The sequence below is a fragment of the Bolinopsis microptera genome, chromosome 5 (assembly GCF_026151205.1).
Source record: "Bolinopsis microptera isolate Bmic1 chromosome 5, MBARI_Bmic_1.0, whole genome shotgun sequence".
NCBI lineage: Eukaryota > Metazoa > Ctenophora > Tentaculata > Lobata > Bolinopsidae > Bolinopsis > Bolinopsis microptera.
The window spans coordinates 733,772-750,242 of record NC_087076.1 but is presented as its reverse complement, the minus strand read 5'-3'; the positions used below and the strand labels follow the sequence as shown (position 1 = coordinate 750,242).

The 16,471-nt window shown below is 41.6% G+C and overlaps 4 protein-coding genes across 4 annotated transcripts in view; 3 read left to right on the top strand and 1 right to left on the bottom strand.

The window, feature by feature from the left end:
- The window catches only part of LOC134815899 (cilia- and flagella-associated protein 53-like), an 889,273-nt gene that overhangs the window by 294,612 nt on the left and 578,190 nt on the right, over window positions 1-16,471 (top strand). The gene's annotated exons all lie outside the window — the stretch shown is intronic.
- The window catches only part of LOC134815896 (probable ubiquitin carboxyl-terminal hydrolase MINDY-4), a 623,521-nt gene that overhangs the window by 300,341 nt on the left and 306,709 nt on the right, over window positions 1-16,471 (top strand). The gene's annotated exons all lie outside the window — the stretch shown is intronic.
- LOC134815835 (SH3 and multiple ankyrin repeat domains protein 2-like) overlaps window positions 1-16,471 on the bottom strand; it is a 35,468-nt gene that overhangs the window by 13,184 nt on the left and 5,813 nt on the right. Inside the window, exon 2 of the mRNA XM_063824417.1 lies at window positions 2,306-2,378. Coding sequence (XP_063680487.1) covers window positions 2,306-2,378 — 73 coding nt within the window. The remainder of the gene's footprint in view (window positions 1-2,305; window positions 2,379-16,471) is intronic.
- On the top strand, window positions 12,219-16,161 carry LOC134814886 (uncharacterized). The gene is made up of 2 exons (XM_063823191.1): window positions 12,219-14,644; window positions 15,678-16,161. The coding sequence occupies exon 1, from the start codon at window positions 12,432-12,434 to the stop codon at window positions 14,496-14,498; it is 2,067 nt and encodes a 688-aa protein (XP_063679261.1). The 5' UTR covers window positions 12,219-12,431; the 3' UTR covers window positions 14,499-14,644; window positions 15,678-16,161.

The window sequence follows — 16,471 nt, the reverse complement described above, 5'->3', positions numbered from 1 at the left end:
TTACCTCTCGCAAGTACATGCCATATCCTGAGGACCCCGCACCAACTTACCTCTCGCAAGTACATGTCATATCCCTGAGGACCCCGCACCAACTTACCTCTCGCAAGTACATGCCATAACCCTGAGGACCCCGCACCAACTTACCTCCCGCAAGTACATGCCATATCCCTGAGGACCCCGCACCAACTTACCTCTCGCAAGTACATGCCATATCCCTGAGGACCCCGCACCAACTTACCTCTCGCAAGTACATGCCATATCCCTGAGGACCCCGCACCAACTTACCTCTCGCAAGTACATGCCATATCCCTGAGGACCCCGCACCAACTTACCTCTAGCAAGTACATGCCATATCCCTGAGGACCCCGCACCAACTTACCTCTCGCAAGTACATGCCATATCCCTGAGGACCCCGCACCAACTTACCTCTCGCAAGTACATGCCATATCTCTGAGGACCCCGCACCAACTTACCTCTCGCAAGTACATGCCATATCCCTGAGGACCCCGCACCAACTTACCTCTCGCAAGTACATGCCATATCCCTGAGGACCCCGCACCAACTTACCTCTCGCAAGTACATGCCATATCCCTGAGGACCCCGCACCAACTTACCTCTCGCAAGTACATGCCATATCCCTGAGTACCCCGCACCAACTTACCTCTAGCAAGTACATGTCATATCCCTGAGGACCCCGCACCAACTTACCTCTCGCAAGTACATGCCATATCCCTGAGGACCCCGCACCAACTTACCTCTCACAAGTACATGCCATATCCCTGAGTACCCCGCACCAACTTACCTCTAGCAAGTACATGTCATATCCCTGAGGACCCCGCACCAACTTACCTCTCGCAAGTACATGACATATCCCTGAGGACCCCGCACCAACTTACCTCTCGCAAGTACATGCCATATCTCTGAGGACCCCGCACCAACTTACCTCTCGCAAGTACATGCCATATCCTGAGGACCCCGCACCAACTTACCTCTCGCAAGTACATGCCATATCCCTGAGGACCCCGCACCAACTTACCTCTCGCAAGTACATGCCATATCCCTGAGGACCCCGCACCAACTTACCTCTCGCAAGTACATGCCATATCCCTGAGGACCCCGCACCAACTTACCTCTCGCAAGTACATGCCATATCCCTGAGGACCCCGCACCAACTTACCTCTCGCAAGTACATGCCATATCCCTGAGGACCCCGCACCAACTTACCTCTCGCAAGTACATGCCATATCCCTGAGGACCCCGCACCAACTTACCTCTCGCAAGTACATGCCATATCCCTGAGGACCCCGCACCAACTTACCTCTCACAAGTACATGTCATATCCCTGAGGACCCCGCACCAACTTACCTCTCGCAAGTACATGTCATATCCCTGAGGACCCCGCACCAACTTACCTCTCGCAAGTACATGCCATATCCCTGAGGACCCCGCACCAACTTACCTCTCGCAAGTACATGTCATATCCCTGAGGACCCCGCACCAACTTACCTCTCGCAAGTACATGTCATATCCCTGAGGACCCCGCACCAACTTACCTCTCGCAAGTACATGCCATATCCCTGAGGACCCCGCACCAACTTACCTCTCGCAAGTACATGTCATATCCCTGAGGACCCCGCACCAACTTACCTCTCGCAAGTACATGTCATATCCCTGAGGACCCCGCACCAACTTACCTCTCGCAAGTACATGCCATATCCCTGAGGACCCCGCACCAACTTACCTCTCGCAAGTACATGCCATATCCCTGAGGACCCCGCACCAACTTACCTCTCGCAAGTACATGTCATATCCCTGAGGACCCCGCACCAACTTACCTCTCGCAAGTACATACCATATCCCTGAGGACCCCGCACCAACTTACCTCTCGCAAGTACATACCATATCCCTGAGGACCCCGCACCAACTTACCTCTCACAAGTACATGTCATATCCCTGAGGACCCCGCACCAACTTACCTCTCGCAAGTACATGTCATATCCCTGAGGACCCCGCACCAACTTACCTCTCGCAAGTACATGTCATATCCCTGAGGACCCCGCACCAACTTACCTCTCGCAAGTACATGTCATATCCCTGAGGACCCCGCACCAACTTACCTCTCGCAAGTACATGTCATATCCCTGAGGACCCCGCACCAACTTACCTCTCGCAAGTACATACCATATCCCTGAGGACCCCGCACCAACTTACCTCTCGCAAGTACATGCCATATCCCTGAGGACCCCGCACCAACTTACCTCTCGCAGGTACATGCCATATCCCTGAGGACCCCGCACCAACTTACCTCTCGCAAGTACATGCCATATCCCTGAGGACCCCGCACCAACTTGACTGTTTTCGTCACGATCTCGTTTGCCCTGTCAGTTAGAGCAGTTAAAGACAGGTCACGAGGGCAACGAGGGTAACTAGGGTAACTAGGGTAACACGAGGGTAACTAGGGTAACACGAGGGTAACTAGGGTAACACGAGGGTAACTAGGGTAAGACTAGGGTAACTAGGGTAAGACTAGGGTAACTAGGGTAACACGAGGGTAACTAGGGTAACACGAGGGTAACACGAGGGTAATTAGGGTAAGACTAGGGTAACTAGGGTAAGACTAGGGTAACTAGGGTAACACGAGGGTAACTAGGGTAACACGAGGGTAACTAGGGTAACACGAGGGTAACTAGGGTAAGACTAGGGTAACTAGGGTAACACGAGGGTAACTAGGGTAAGACTAGGGTAACTAGGGTAACTAGGGTAACACGAGGGTAACTAGACTAATCATGCTTTAGAGTTGACTGATGGAGCTGATAAAATGGTTGTTTTGTCAAAATTAGTCAACAATAAGGAATTTTTGGCTTTTACTAATTTGCTCGCCCAAAAATTTCACGTGACTCTGGTTTTTATGGTTTTGCAGCCGTACAAAACGGTTTTACATAAACGGAAACCCTAATCCCAACCCTAACCATAACACCGAAGCTATCCATAACTCTTACCACAACCCTAACCCTAACCCGAGCCCTAAACAATCGAATTCATGTTTTACTAGCCTGTCACGTGACCAAAACGGTTTTTTGTCCATATTAACTCTCCAGGGAAGCATTTTTACCCTACGTCATAGGGGTGATTCGGAATCAGCGTCCATTGTCCAAAAAATACACTGATTTAGATCAGATTCATACCCAATTTTTACATGTGCAGTAATTTATCAAATTTTGAAAAAGCTTAAAAACAAAATTTACGCCGTCCTATCAGTATCTCTCGTACGTAAGATTTTTTAATGGGCTCACTGTGTATGGCACACGATTGAGTTACTGAAAGCTAAATTACCAAAGAAAGCTTTGATACACGGAAAATCACCAAAATAGAAGGAAATATTTTTAAGTATTTTTGAAATTGAATAGAAGCTTTTCTGCCGTTTCCTTTACCAAAATGTTACAGTTTTTACTGAATTTTTGACCAATGACTAATCACTAAAGATTAGGCGGAATGACAGGCTGAGCGCGGCCCAGTAAATAATTATATGTTATTTATGGGTCCGGCCGGTCCGGGACTCTACGGCGTAAGACTCCAACCCTAATAGAGCCGTAGAGTCTTACAGTTACGCCGTAGAGTCCGGACCCCGTTATTTATACCGATTTATATGACTCAAGTTCGAGAATTAGTCACCGCCCTTAAAGCGAAGTACAACTTCTATTTCGCAGTTATTTGCCTCGGGTCATTTAGACTAGAAGAAATTATTAAGATATTTAGAGTACATTATCCTTCAAGCATCAGGAGTGATGCACTACACGCGTGATCGAGGCTTGCATTATCAATTATCAATTAAATCAAGTTTTACAGATTGCCACGCTTTTGTTACGCTCAAGTCACTTCGAGAGAATTGGGGGCACTATATTCGTATATACTTAAACTTTTAGTTCTGGTGTTCTTTTTGTCATTTTGCTTCATTAAATTTAATGTAGAATACTTTTCTACGTGGTTTTTCGATGGAATCCTAGCAATACTTTCACAGTGATTTTTCCAATATAGATTTCTTTAAAATTCATGGGTTTAACTTTAATCAATTTAAATGTGGATACTGAGACTCGCAGGTCATTTAGCCAGACATGAAGAACTTCTGAGTCATCAACTTCTCTTCTGGGAACCCCTTCAAGGACATCGTCGAAGGGGAAGACCACACCTCACATATATTGACATCTTTCGGAAGGACACGGTGCTTGACGACAGCAAGGAGATTAACAAACTCATGCTGGATAGACAGATTTGAAGAAAAAAACTATCTCTGTTCGGACGTTGAAGCCGCCCTAAGTCGTAAGTCGAAGGCGAAAAGACCACAAAAAGTAATTGCCCGTATCTTGGTTCGCGATATTCGCGGAATTGATTTCATTAAAATTGTAACAACTCAATCAGTTTTCAAAATTTAATTTTTTAATTAAACAGATATTAATTATAAAGCTATATAAACTTACAGAGAATATGTAGTTTAGGCTTTATACCTACCAGTTTTAGTAAGAGTCGTGATAGTACGTATCTTAGTATCTACTAACCTTGTTAGCATCGTGATCACTGAATCAAGGTTTTTACAGAATTTTGTTTGAAAGAATCATCAAACGAGACTCAATAGCATAATAACTTAATATGATTATGGCTAATCCGGAGGATATGATAATGTCACACAGTCATATAACCCACTCTATGAAACAGAAGACATCAATATGTTGAATCTCAATTCTTAGGCTAAATGTTAATTGTTGCTTTGTAACTGTAATTATCAAATTCAAAATACTTACTTCCTTTTTGATAGGCTGATAGAATCTATTAAGATTTAAGACAGCCAAATTCCAAACCAGATACGGAAATTGAATGATAATTTAATTAGTAACATAATATTTAGTTCAACCTCTTTCCTTTGGAGGGGAACGCTCTCCTCGTCCCACAACAGCATTTCTCCCTCTGTTTCTTATTTTGTAAGATAGTGTCTATCGTAATAGTATAAAGCAGTCAGCAGTGGCGTGAAAAAGCGCTCCATGTATGGAACACAATATGAAAGATCCCTATTATATTTTTCTATGAATAAAAGTAAAACAAATTAACGCGGTTTGATCGCATCATCTTCTTACAGCGTTCGATGTCTGTGTGACTAGGTAAAATGGTGACATCATTTTATTGCTGTACAACTACTACAGAAGTAATCCCGATAACACTTATAGACCTCGGCCTGATCCAGAGGATGTCACCAGACCTCGTTATTGATGATCCCACTCGTCGGAAAAGATAAAGGCCGTGTTCAGCAATGGAATTGGATAGGGTTTGCAGTTTAGATAGCCATATGGGACGCTGTAATTAAACTAAATTATTCGAGATTCTTCTCGAATAATTTTCAAGACTTGATGTCAACTTATTATCGGAGAAAAAGACGATTTATGAAGGAGCAACCTTACATTCTACCTAGAACTCATTTCTCAAGATGTCCACTACATGATGTTGCTATACCACTTTGATTTATGTCCCTTAAGCGCTTTTAACTACCGTTCACCGTACCTTGACTGCGGCTTTGTTAACAAGGTTTGGCCGGTAGAGGGTCTGCAGTAGTCCCATTAGTATTGCTGTACAACTACTAATAGTAATACAAAATTACTCAATATCATTATTACTACCAAACAGTGAAAATACCATTACCAAAGTATTTCGCAATACCGAACAAGTATAACTCGATCTTTGTTGTTTATGTCGCAACAATGGCTTGACGGATGTACGTTTATACGTTCGTCTAAATTTCTTCGAAGTAGCGCGCGCCGCTTTTGGTTTTCTTTTCGATGGCACGTGCTACGAAGTAGCGCGCGCCGGGCCAGATCATTAACAATGGTCAAAACAATGTATGGCAAGTGGCAACCAACCTGATGGAATTTAAATATGAAATTAAATGTTCAGATTTGAAGGTGCCGTCGATTACCCAATACTCCGCGTCCACCATGTCCATATGATTTGCGTTCTTATGAGTCCCCAAAGGAAATGGAATGATCGTCGAGTCCGTTCTGACAAACTTAAAGATTTGAGGTGTCACGAATAATAAGCCCGTGTCCGAGTAAGCCGTGAATGAATGGGAAAAGCGAGCGACCGATTTCATTCTCGGTATCATTTTGCATTTGCGGACGCGGTTATTCAAATTAATATCATTTCCTTATTTGTTTGGGAAAAATTGAGACACGTGGCAGCGGGCCATTTTAGTATTTCGCAATACCGAACAAAATCAAATACTCGATCTTTATTGTTTATGTTGCAACAATGGCAGCCAATCTGGTGCAGAAGAAATAAGGTAAGAATTTGAAGGTACCGTCGATTACCCAATGCTCCGCGTCCACCATGTCCATTGTCCATATGATTTGCGTTCCTAATCTTAGGAGTCCCCCAAAGGAATGATCGTCGAGTCCGTTCTACTTGAGCACTTCTTACCAAACTCAAAGATTTGAGGTGGAACGAATAATACGCCCTAGTCCGAGTGCATCATTGGTACTTCGTCGGTTGATCTCATTCTCAAGATTACTGGGCGGCGTTCAGCCAGTGATTCCGCCGAATCTCTCTTTATGAACATTATAGCCTGGGGTCCCCAGGTAATCTCAAAACTCAACCAGAAGCCTTTCTTTTCAAGTTCTGTTTTCGACGTGGACGGTGGTTTCAGCTAAACGAGGGAGACACTCTCTTGATGGAGGAAATATTGAAGTGCGTGTCCAATAGCAATCTTACAGTTTCTAATTTTTAATTACAGATGGGCTAAAAGTCAGTGTACATACTTTGGCCTTTATAGCTCTGCAGTCACTGAGTGTCTGATTGAGATAATTCTTTCTGGTTTGAGTTACTAATATTATTACCACTCATTCGAGGAATATATCAAATCATCTATCTCCATACTGTAAAATGTATGGATTTTTCTTTGACGGCTGATCCTTTACTTATGCAATATAATTATAAGTTATATTTATACCAATATGGCATAAGGAGCCACGAGTTTTCAGTATTACTATTTTGTTAACGCTAAAAACGCTTCTGTCTAATTTCTCCGTGAAAAAGCACAATAGCGTGAGTAGCTTTTAAATTTTAGTTTTGTCAATATGCCTCGAAAATAATTTTAAACAATTTCCCGTTCAAAATTGGTCAGTTTACGTCAACTTAATGCAGAATCGAGCAAGTTATAGACATATTTCATATGTATCAAATTAAATGTGCTTTTGTGTTTTGGTAGAAGGGTGGAGATATCTTACTATATATAAAGCGAGACGATATATATATATATATTTCGTTGCTGTACTCCTATATATATATGTATATGGATCCGTGCCATTTTACTGTCTCCACTGCATCAACTTTAACGCGACTTTCCGCAAAAACCGTAAAAGATATACAACTGAAACTTTTTTGACTGGGTCAAATGCTTTATTGGCCTTCAAATCAGCATGAAAAAATAAAAATTAGCCAAGGAAAAGGAGTTCTAGAGCCCAAAATTTGGACCCCCAAGTGGTGTCAAAAACGCGAATTAAATAGGTAATAATTATTTTAGTCTCTTGAGTCTTGACACCGTTTTAGGGTTATACGCATACGGGTTCCTGCTAGTTCATATAACGCGCGCCAACCTATAAAATCCACTTAAAATGATGAATTATGAAACTATTACTAATAGTTTCATAATTCATCATTTTAAGTGGATTTTATAAGTGGACTTAATACTAATAGTATTAGTATTAAGTCCACATAAAATCCATTCAAAAATCTCAACTTATATTATAAAAGATTATTTAGAAACTTATAGAAGAATTTTCTACAAACAAAGCACGTTAAAAGTTCTTTAGTCACGTGATCATCGCACTTCTCTTGACTGACTTAATGCGGCTTTTAACGGGTGATACAAGTACAATGCGGCTTCAGCGTCCGAGTATTGATTGATGCGCTGCAAACTCTATCCGCCATAAGTCCGCCCATTTCTCCAGATTTGGTTCACAAAGTAGCGAGCGGTTTGCGACTAGTTCTGAGTGCCGGTGGATATGGCCTGCTTATAGTTGCATCCTGCGCTTTTGGATCTTCATGGTTGCTCTCGGTAGGTTGTCATAGACTTCTTTGTTGGTTTTGCGCTGTTTCCAGTCCACATTTAGTGCCATCCTTAGCATTCTAGTGTAGCAGCCACAGTGGCGTAACTTAGGGCCCCGCAGACCCCGCTGTGCGGGGGGGCGCCGTATAAGGGGGGCGCAATTTTCCTGAATTTTAGGCCCTTTCACTGAAAATACGCCTTGTTTGTGTATTTCCCTGTCCAATTTAGCGTTCAGTCGACGCGAAAAAAATATTTGGGGTACCCTTTTTTGCTTCAGGGGGCGCAAAAAGCCTTAGGGGGCGAAAAAAAAGTACCCGACCTTTTTTTTTTTTATTTTTTATTTTTAGGGACACAAAAAATTTTAGGGGGGCGCTTTTTGTCACTGAGCGGGGGGCCAACAGGCAAAGTTACGCCACTGAGCAGCCATCAATGCGTTTCTTCAATTGGTCTGTTAACGTCCACGTTTCAGAACCATATAGACGTATTGACTCCACAGTAACAACAAATAGACGGATCTTTAGTCCTCTTCTAAGGTTAGACTTCCACATCTTCTTAAGCTTGTGGAATGTGGCAGGCTGACCAAGCCTTAGCTTTTCTGACCCGCAGGTCCCTCTCTGTTGTTGCTATCCATGCTCCAAGGTATACAAAGTCTGTCACCTTTTCCAGCTGGTTTCCAGAACAGCTTTCAAGACTACTCGCCTCCTCTGTCATGTTCAGAGTCATGAACTTAGTTTTAGTGTCGTTCTTGGCTAGCCCCACACTCAGTGCTGCTTTCTCAAGCCTGTCCAGGAGTAGTTTTGCCCCTTCAATAACAATATTGGCACGTACGTACGGTCGCAGCCACGCACGGTCGCAAAGCTACTGCATATACAAAAAAAATGGTATCAGTGATAATGGTATTAGTGATAATAAGGGCAACATCATCTGCAAACTTGATGTCTGCAATCTTCTCGGCACCAATCCTTCTACTCCGTGCAGGCCTGAGAGTGAACCTAGAGTACGAGTCATCATCGTCTATAGTCACTGTCATAATATAGTCAATAACGATATTGAACAAGTACTGTACGGGGCCAGAGTGTCTCCTTGCAGTACTCCAGCCAGGATATCAACAAGAAATGCGGGGCCGCTTTTTTTTGTGGATGGCCGCTCAATTTCCCAATCCGTGATGGCATATTTTATCATATTCCATACAAGTACAACCTGGGGACCCCAGTTTTTACTGTTTATAAGCACTAGCAGGAACCCGTCTTATAACCTCGCGAATTAGTCATAATTAAGATTTAAGGATAACCCTGGCCCTGACTTCAAGGAAAGATGAATGTTTTCATTAATCTCTGTACAATTATGACGGTCCATGATAATGGATCTATAATTTAATTTTAATCCTGTGTAATCCTGTGTAATCCTATAACCCTAAAGTGGTGTCAAGACTCAAGAGACTAAAATAATTAGTATCTATTTAATTTGCGTTTTTGACACCACTTGGGGGTCCAAATTTTGGGTACTAAAATTCTTATTCCTTGGCCAATATTTTATTTTTCGTGCTGATTTGAAGGCCAATGGGTCCAAGTTACTGCGGACATAGTTCACTATGTGTTTACCGTGTTTGGGTGCCCAATCATATTTTACAGATGGGGGCGATATTTTGAACGATTCTATTTTATATTCATCTATTGCTGTACTCTGTAAAATTTGAAAAGTATTTAATAAAAAAAAGGCATTTGACCCAGTCAAAAAAGTTTCAGTTGTATATCTTTTACGGTTTTTGCGGAAAGTCGTGTTAAAGTTGATGCCGTGGTGTCAGTAAAATGGCACGGATCCATCCATATATATCGTCTCGCTTTATATATAGTAAAATGCAGATATGGCGGAGTGACAGGCCGAGCGCCACCTAGCCTGCAAGTTAATATAATTGTCATTGAATTTGAAAATCGTGTATATTTTTATGTAACCATATGCTTATTGTTTATGCAACCAGACACCCGACACGGATCTGTGCAAAATAGTAATAGTGATTACTTAAAATAATAATAGTATGCTATCAATTAGTGCCTAGTGGGATATGTACATGGTGAAATTAACAATGTACTTGGTCAGTTCAGCGCCGCGCGCCAACAATTATTTAATTCAGATTATTGCGCAAAATAACTTTGCGCAGGTAGTCACGTGGGCAATAACAGTGCGCGAGGGCATGTACGTACGGTCGCAACCACGCACGGTCGCAAAGCTACTGCATATACAAAAAAAACCTCGTTCGCTAACCCTTGTCCTTGACTCTTTTGTGCCTTCGGCACTAATTGAGTCATGGATCGGGAAAAAATCTCTGTTATACCATCAGCTGTAACTACTTTACTGGGCCGCGCTCAGCCTGTCATTCCGCCAAATCTTTATGAACATAATAGCCTGGGGTCCCCAGGTAATAACTACTTTTATAGCCTTTGTGCCCGTGTATATACTCTCAATTAGCCGCACTATGGCTTTTGGTATGCCATCTGCTTTCAATGTCTTCATGAGCAAACCTATATGCACACTATCGAACGCCATTTTAAAATCAATGAAAACCATTACATGGTGGCTTTTAGGTTTTTGGCTTTAGCACCCTCCATAATTCTTCGTAGAGCAAGAATGTGCGATGTTGTAGAGCGCCCAGGTCTAAAGCCATTCTGGTTGTCCCTTAAAACTTCCTCAAGACTTGGCTTCATCCTGTTCAGCAACATTTTGTTCAGAGTTTTACTGACTATCGATGTCAGAGATATTCCTCTGTAGTTGTCTGTCTTAGTGCGAGGTCCCCTTTGTTTGGCACAGGAACAATATTAGTATTACTCGAGCTTCCATTGATCGGGAATGAGACCATCACATAGTGCATCGTTGCAGAACTTCAGGATGACGTCATCGATGTCCACCCTCTTCATCACTTCAGGTGAGATACCATCATCACCATAAGCCTTACCAATTCTACTATCTGCTTTTTGGCTAGACGTAGTTCCTCAATGGTGAACGGGCCATCCTCTATATTCAGTGGAGGGTGTATATTCCTGATCGGAATACTACTGTCGGGGACTGTGGGTGGTTGTCCAAGTAACCCAGAGGAGTGCTCCAGTTCTCGAGGCGTTCTGTTGAGCTGCCCCCTTCTACGAGTCCACAGCTGGGATTTGTCCTCCCTGAAATATCGTTGACAAGCTTCCAGCTTTCCTTGTTCTTACAACGATCAGCAGTATCCTCCACTTTCCTGATCTTTCCTTCCAGGATCTCCTCATCGTAACCCATTGTAACTGATATCCAATACGATCTGTCGGATGATGATATTACTTTTGTCTTTTACATGGGCGGCGCTCAGCCTGTCATTCCGCCTAATCTCTATTCTATGATTTATATGAACATAAATATAATAGCCTGAGGTCCCCAGGTAACTCGAGACTCAATATGCCATACACTTACAGGCCACAGGGCCGTAATTCCGAAATCATGGCCGAGCGAATTGGCAATTGAGTCCAGGGGTCGAAGCCCCCGGAAAAATTTTGGCTTTGTGAGTTAAAAGTAAAACTATGAACTTTTAGCAATTAGAAATTATCTTGCACTTAGGTATAGAAGCACTTTTAGGTAGTAGATACCCGTGGAATTATTGAACACCGTTGATTATGGTTAGACTGTATCTCCATGGGGGACCATATACATTATACAATGAGTGTAATACGACACGGGGCCGCACGTGCTAGTTGCAGCAGCCGCGCATTCTCGGCGGCACGTGCTAGTTGCAACAACCGCGCATTCTCGGCGGCACCTTGCAGATAAGACATCAGAGATCTGTGCAGCTAGCAGTTTTTCCCAATGCAATGATCTTAAAGTTAATTGTAATTTATAAGTTATTATTTGTAATAAACTACAAAGAAAATTTAAGTTAGTGGCCAAAAATCTTGGGGGACGATCCCCCAATCCCCCCGGGAATTACGGCCCTAAGACCATATCGAAGTAGCTATAAATACTAATAGTAATAGTTTACCCCAGTTTATACATATTTGTCGGATAGTATCAATTTATTTTGCAATTTTCTTCCATTTATTTGATAAGATCTAAACTTAAATTTAAATTTCAACAGCTATTTTTTATTTGTTAACACCTATAATTATTCAATAGACAGATGAGGAGATGTTCAGACTATTAATACCTCTGATTACATTCATCTTATTTTGTCTCATCAACCCTGGTATCCCTCCCCCTCCTACCAAACCTTCTCCTGACAAACCCTCCATGGCTTACCCAATAACTGTTCCCAATATCGTCAACTTAGATGAAATGAAACAGATTGTTACAGGTAAAAGATACACCTGCCAAGAAGCTCGCACAGATGTATTGCGTAACAAATATTATGAAAACTCCTTTCATTCACTCAATGTTATCAATATTATTCATAATGGCAAATAAAACGAAAGGTGTGTGTCAAATTCCAGTTAGCGCTGTGGATCTTGTGCTTAAAAAACAAATTGCTCCTTCATGGGTAGCATCAATCTCTGAAATACCCTGGTTCTGCAAGATCAATGACAACCAATACTGCGACACGATTTCTGATTGCCTGACAGACGAATGTGGCTGTACTAACAGCAGTATAGATGTCTTCTTCTGTCCAAAACGCACTGGATGTGTCACCTTTCCACAGTTGTGTGATGGTAAGAATGATTGTCTTGATGGCGCTGATGAGTGTTTATGTGAGGGTTTCGTGGAAATACAATGTCCTATCCTAAACTCCTCTAGTATTTGCTTGTCACAAAGAGAATATTGTGAAAAAAAAGACGCAATTTCACAGTTAAATTATTCATGCACCTTTCGTAATATTGAGTATGTTGACTGCTCTGCAATTTTGGATAATGAAAACCCTATCAACCAATGCCTCAACTATACTATCATACACGCGCTCATTGATAATAACCATGGAAATATTACTAGCTTATACTGTAAAACAAATTGCTCTGACACTCCTGACTTTGCTGATGGCAAATGGGATAAGTTTTGCGAAAGAATTGTGTTAGTATATATGGGTATGTTTGCACAGGCTCATTTCAGTTGTGCCCCCGAAAGCTATGAAACCTGCCCCTTATCTAAACTGTGTGACGGAGAATTAGATTGTTCTAACAGTGCGGATGAGGCAGAATGTCCAGGTCGTTTCTATTGCTCCCTCAATACCTCTGAGAGTACAGAGTGGGTGACTCCTGATAAAACTTGTGATAATATCAAACACTGCTCCAACGGACGTGACGAATGTGACCCCTGTAACTCAGACGGTTCAGCCAACCTACTCCTCAGTTCTTACTTTCTGCTTGCTTTCACAGCTTTTGCAGGAGTCTCATCGATAGCACTGAACTTGAGAGGGGTGATCAGATGCTACAACAACACCCCCTCCACATCAGCCGGCAAAGTTGACAGATTGTTGTGTCTCCAGGTTCTTTTCTTTGATGGTAGTATGGGTCTGTATAACTGTGGTGTTGTGGTTGCAGCTCTGGTTCTTCGTGCAAATGGTGACTACTGTCTTCAAGATGAAAGTTGGAGATCAAGCACCTTCTGCCTGGTACTTGGACTGACATTCTCAATAGCTTCACATGGGTCCCTCAGTGCAATAGCCCTTATGAGTGTAGTCAGGTGTATTAATTGTGTCAGAGTATATCATCAAACCAAACTTAAAACAATATTCATAACATCTGCAATACTTATTGCCATAAATGTGATCAACGCATTGATTCCCATCCTTCCTTTGGTTGCCATACAAAACATCTTCCGCACAGACGTGTTCTTTAAAAACTTTCTAGATAATCCTTTCATTAGCTCTAGCTATGTAAACATGACTTGGTTAAACCACCTACATGAGACATATTACTCTAACAAAACTGATCTGTACACAACAGTCAGAGACCTCAACATCATTACCAGTAAAGACAACATATTCGATGTCATAGATATAGGGTATTATGGAAACACCCGTCTGTGTGTTCACAACGTCTTTAAAGAACAACTATCCTACCTCATCTATAAACTCTCCTACCTTATCACAGTGTCCCTACTTCTGGTCATAGTTACTCTCACTTACCTCATCATAGTAAGACAGCAGTTAGAATCTCGACGTGAGGTGGGAGACATTGGAGGTGGGATGAACAGACAAAACGCTGCAGCCCCCTCACTAGCTCTGAAGATTTCCCTGATGATAGGAACACAACTAGCAAGTTGGTTATCTTTTATCGGGGCTGCTGTGTACTTCCAACTAGTTAGTGATAGTCCCCCTCCCGTACTGTTTGAAGTGCTAGCTCTGGTGGTTCTACCCATCAACAGCATTCTGAACCCTATTTTCTACAGTGAACTTTACAAGAATATAAACTCTTGTTTCTGGAGAAGCTGGAGAGGATTTGTTTCAAGATTGCGCAGTTGATCTTTATCAAACAAGACCACAAACATCCCGACAAACATAACATGCACAAAAGTAAAGTTTGTGGAACATGCGTCAAGCTGTCAAGACAGCATGAACTTTTAAACAGGAACGTTTAAACAGGGTAATCAAGGAAGTTCGTTATATATGTAAAGCGCTTGTTTCCAAAGCTAACTCCAGACTTGGACTACTTAAGAGAACATGTCATTTCACTACTGATAAAAGGCAGAAAAGATCGTTCTATTTAGCGTTAATTAGGTCTATATTTGAACATTGTTCTGTCATATGGTCCCCTCAATCTGCAATTCATCTTCAACAGTTTGTTGCTATCCAAAAGAGGGCTATTAAATGGATCAATGGCGAACCCTACTCCAGTTATAATGACGATAAACTTGCTACAGAGCAAAAGAAGCTAAATATTCTCCCTGTCATGCAGAAGTTTATTTATAACGATCTTATGACCTTCTATAAAATAGTGAATAGCATAATCCCAGTTTCGCTTCCTACTTATATAGTCCTATGCCGTCCAGAGGGCACCCGATACACTAGGCACAATGCTCAAATAATTGATAGGTCGGATACTTCAACTTACATGAGTACCACTGTGCCCTGCTCGGATGCCTTCCGAAATAGCTTCTTTCATAGATCTATGCTGAAATGGAATAGTCTACCAGTATGTATCCGGCAGTCAGAGCGGATTTCTACTTTTAAGGCCAATCTGATCAAGTACCTCTGGCCTGCCGATACAGTCTGGCCAGACTAGCTTAAATGTGTTTTTGTTGGTTACAATTCTGCCGTCCAATTTCCTATCCGCTTGTCCTTTCTTTTTTCTTCTATCAGTTGTGACGGAATTGTAATGAACAAAATCCATATATAATTATTTATGATATGTTTGATTTTTTGTTATTGTATGTCATTCAAATTTGGTAGACGGCCCCAACGTTAATGTGGCTCTTGCTATGTGTTGGTTCAGCCGAATTAATTATTATGTAATCAAGTTTATTTTTCTCTTTTAGTTAGTTGTCATCCGGCCAAACATTAAGCAACTTATATTGCAGTTCCATTTATCAATTAGTATATCAAAATATGTCATTGTAATTTTGCGTGGCTGAAATGTAACGCTTGATTTATATATATAATAATTAATTGAATTTTCAAATAAAAATAAAAATAAAAAAAAAGTTAGTAAAAAACTAACACTCGATGAAATGACAATGTTGAACATATCAGCTGCACCATTCCTAATTCCCTCCATGCTATTCGTTTAACTTCCATGTCCCAGAGAGAAGCGAGCCATAAAATAGCAAGCTCGGTAATGTCGGATAATTTAATTGTAAATATTATCGTTCGAATGTTCGATCCTAACTGATGATGTCTCAACCAATGACACTTTGATAAATTATTTATCTTTTATCTCGTGTTTGCGACACGTTGTATGATATTACATAGTTATTTAGTAGCTGAATAGTTTTAATGCGCTGACAGTTCGAATAAATTCTATAATTTCACCCTCTTATATTTGATCTTCGGAACTGCTAAGATTTGAATTTAAATTTGTAGTCTAGTCGCATATAACACGATAGTACGCATTGAATAAGCACAGTTTCAGACTTCAGAGTATGAATACTTTGTATGTAGTAACTTAATATCCTCTTTAACCTGTTTCACAACATCGTTATCACTGAGTCAAACAAAAAGCAACCAGACAATTTGTTTCAAAGAATCATCAATCTAGATTTAATAATAAAATAAAGCTAAATCAGATAGTAAATAACTATATGGCGAACCTAGCAAATTAGGACTGAGGGGCCGATCTCCTTTCTTTTGCGGTGCGGCCACGGTCCTTTCAGTACAGATTTCCCTGCAGCAACCCCAGACATATGCACACGTGTTATTTTCGCATCTCTAATGATAGCCACTACCATTGACCATGTACCAGTAACATTCACACCATGGTTTGGTAAGTGACGGCTGCC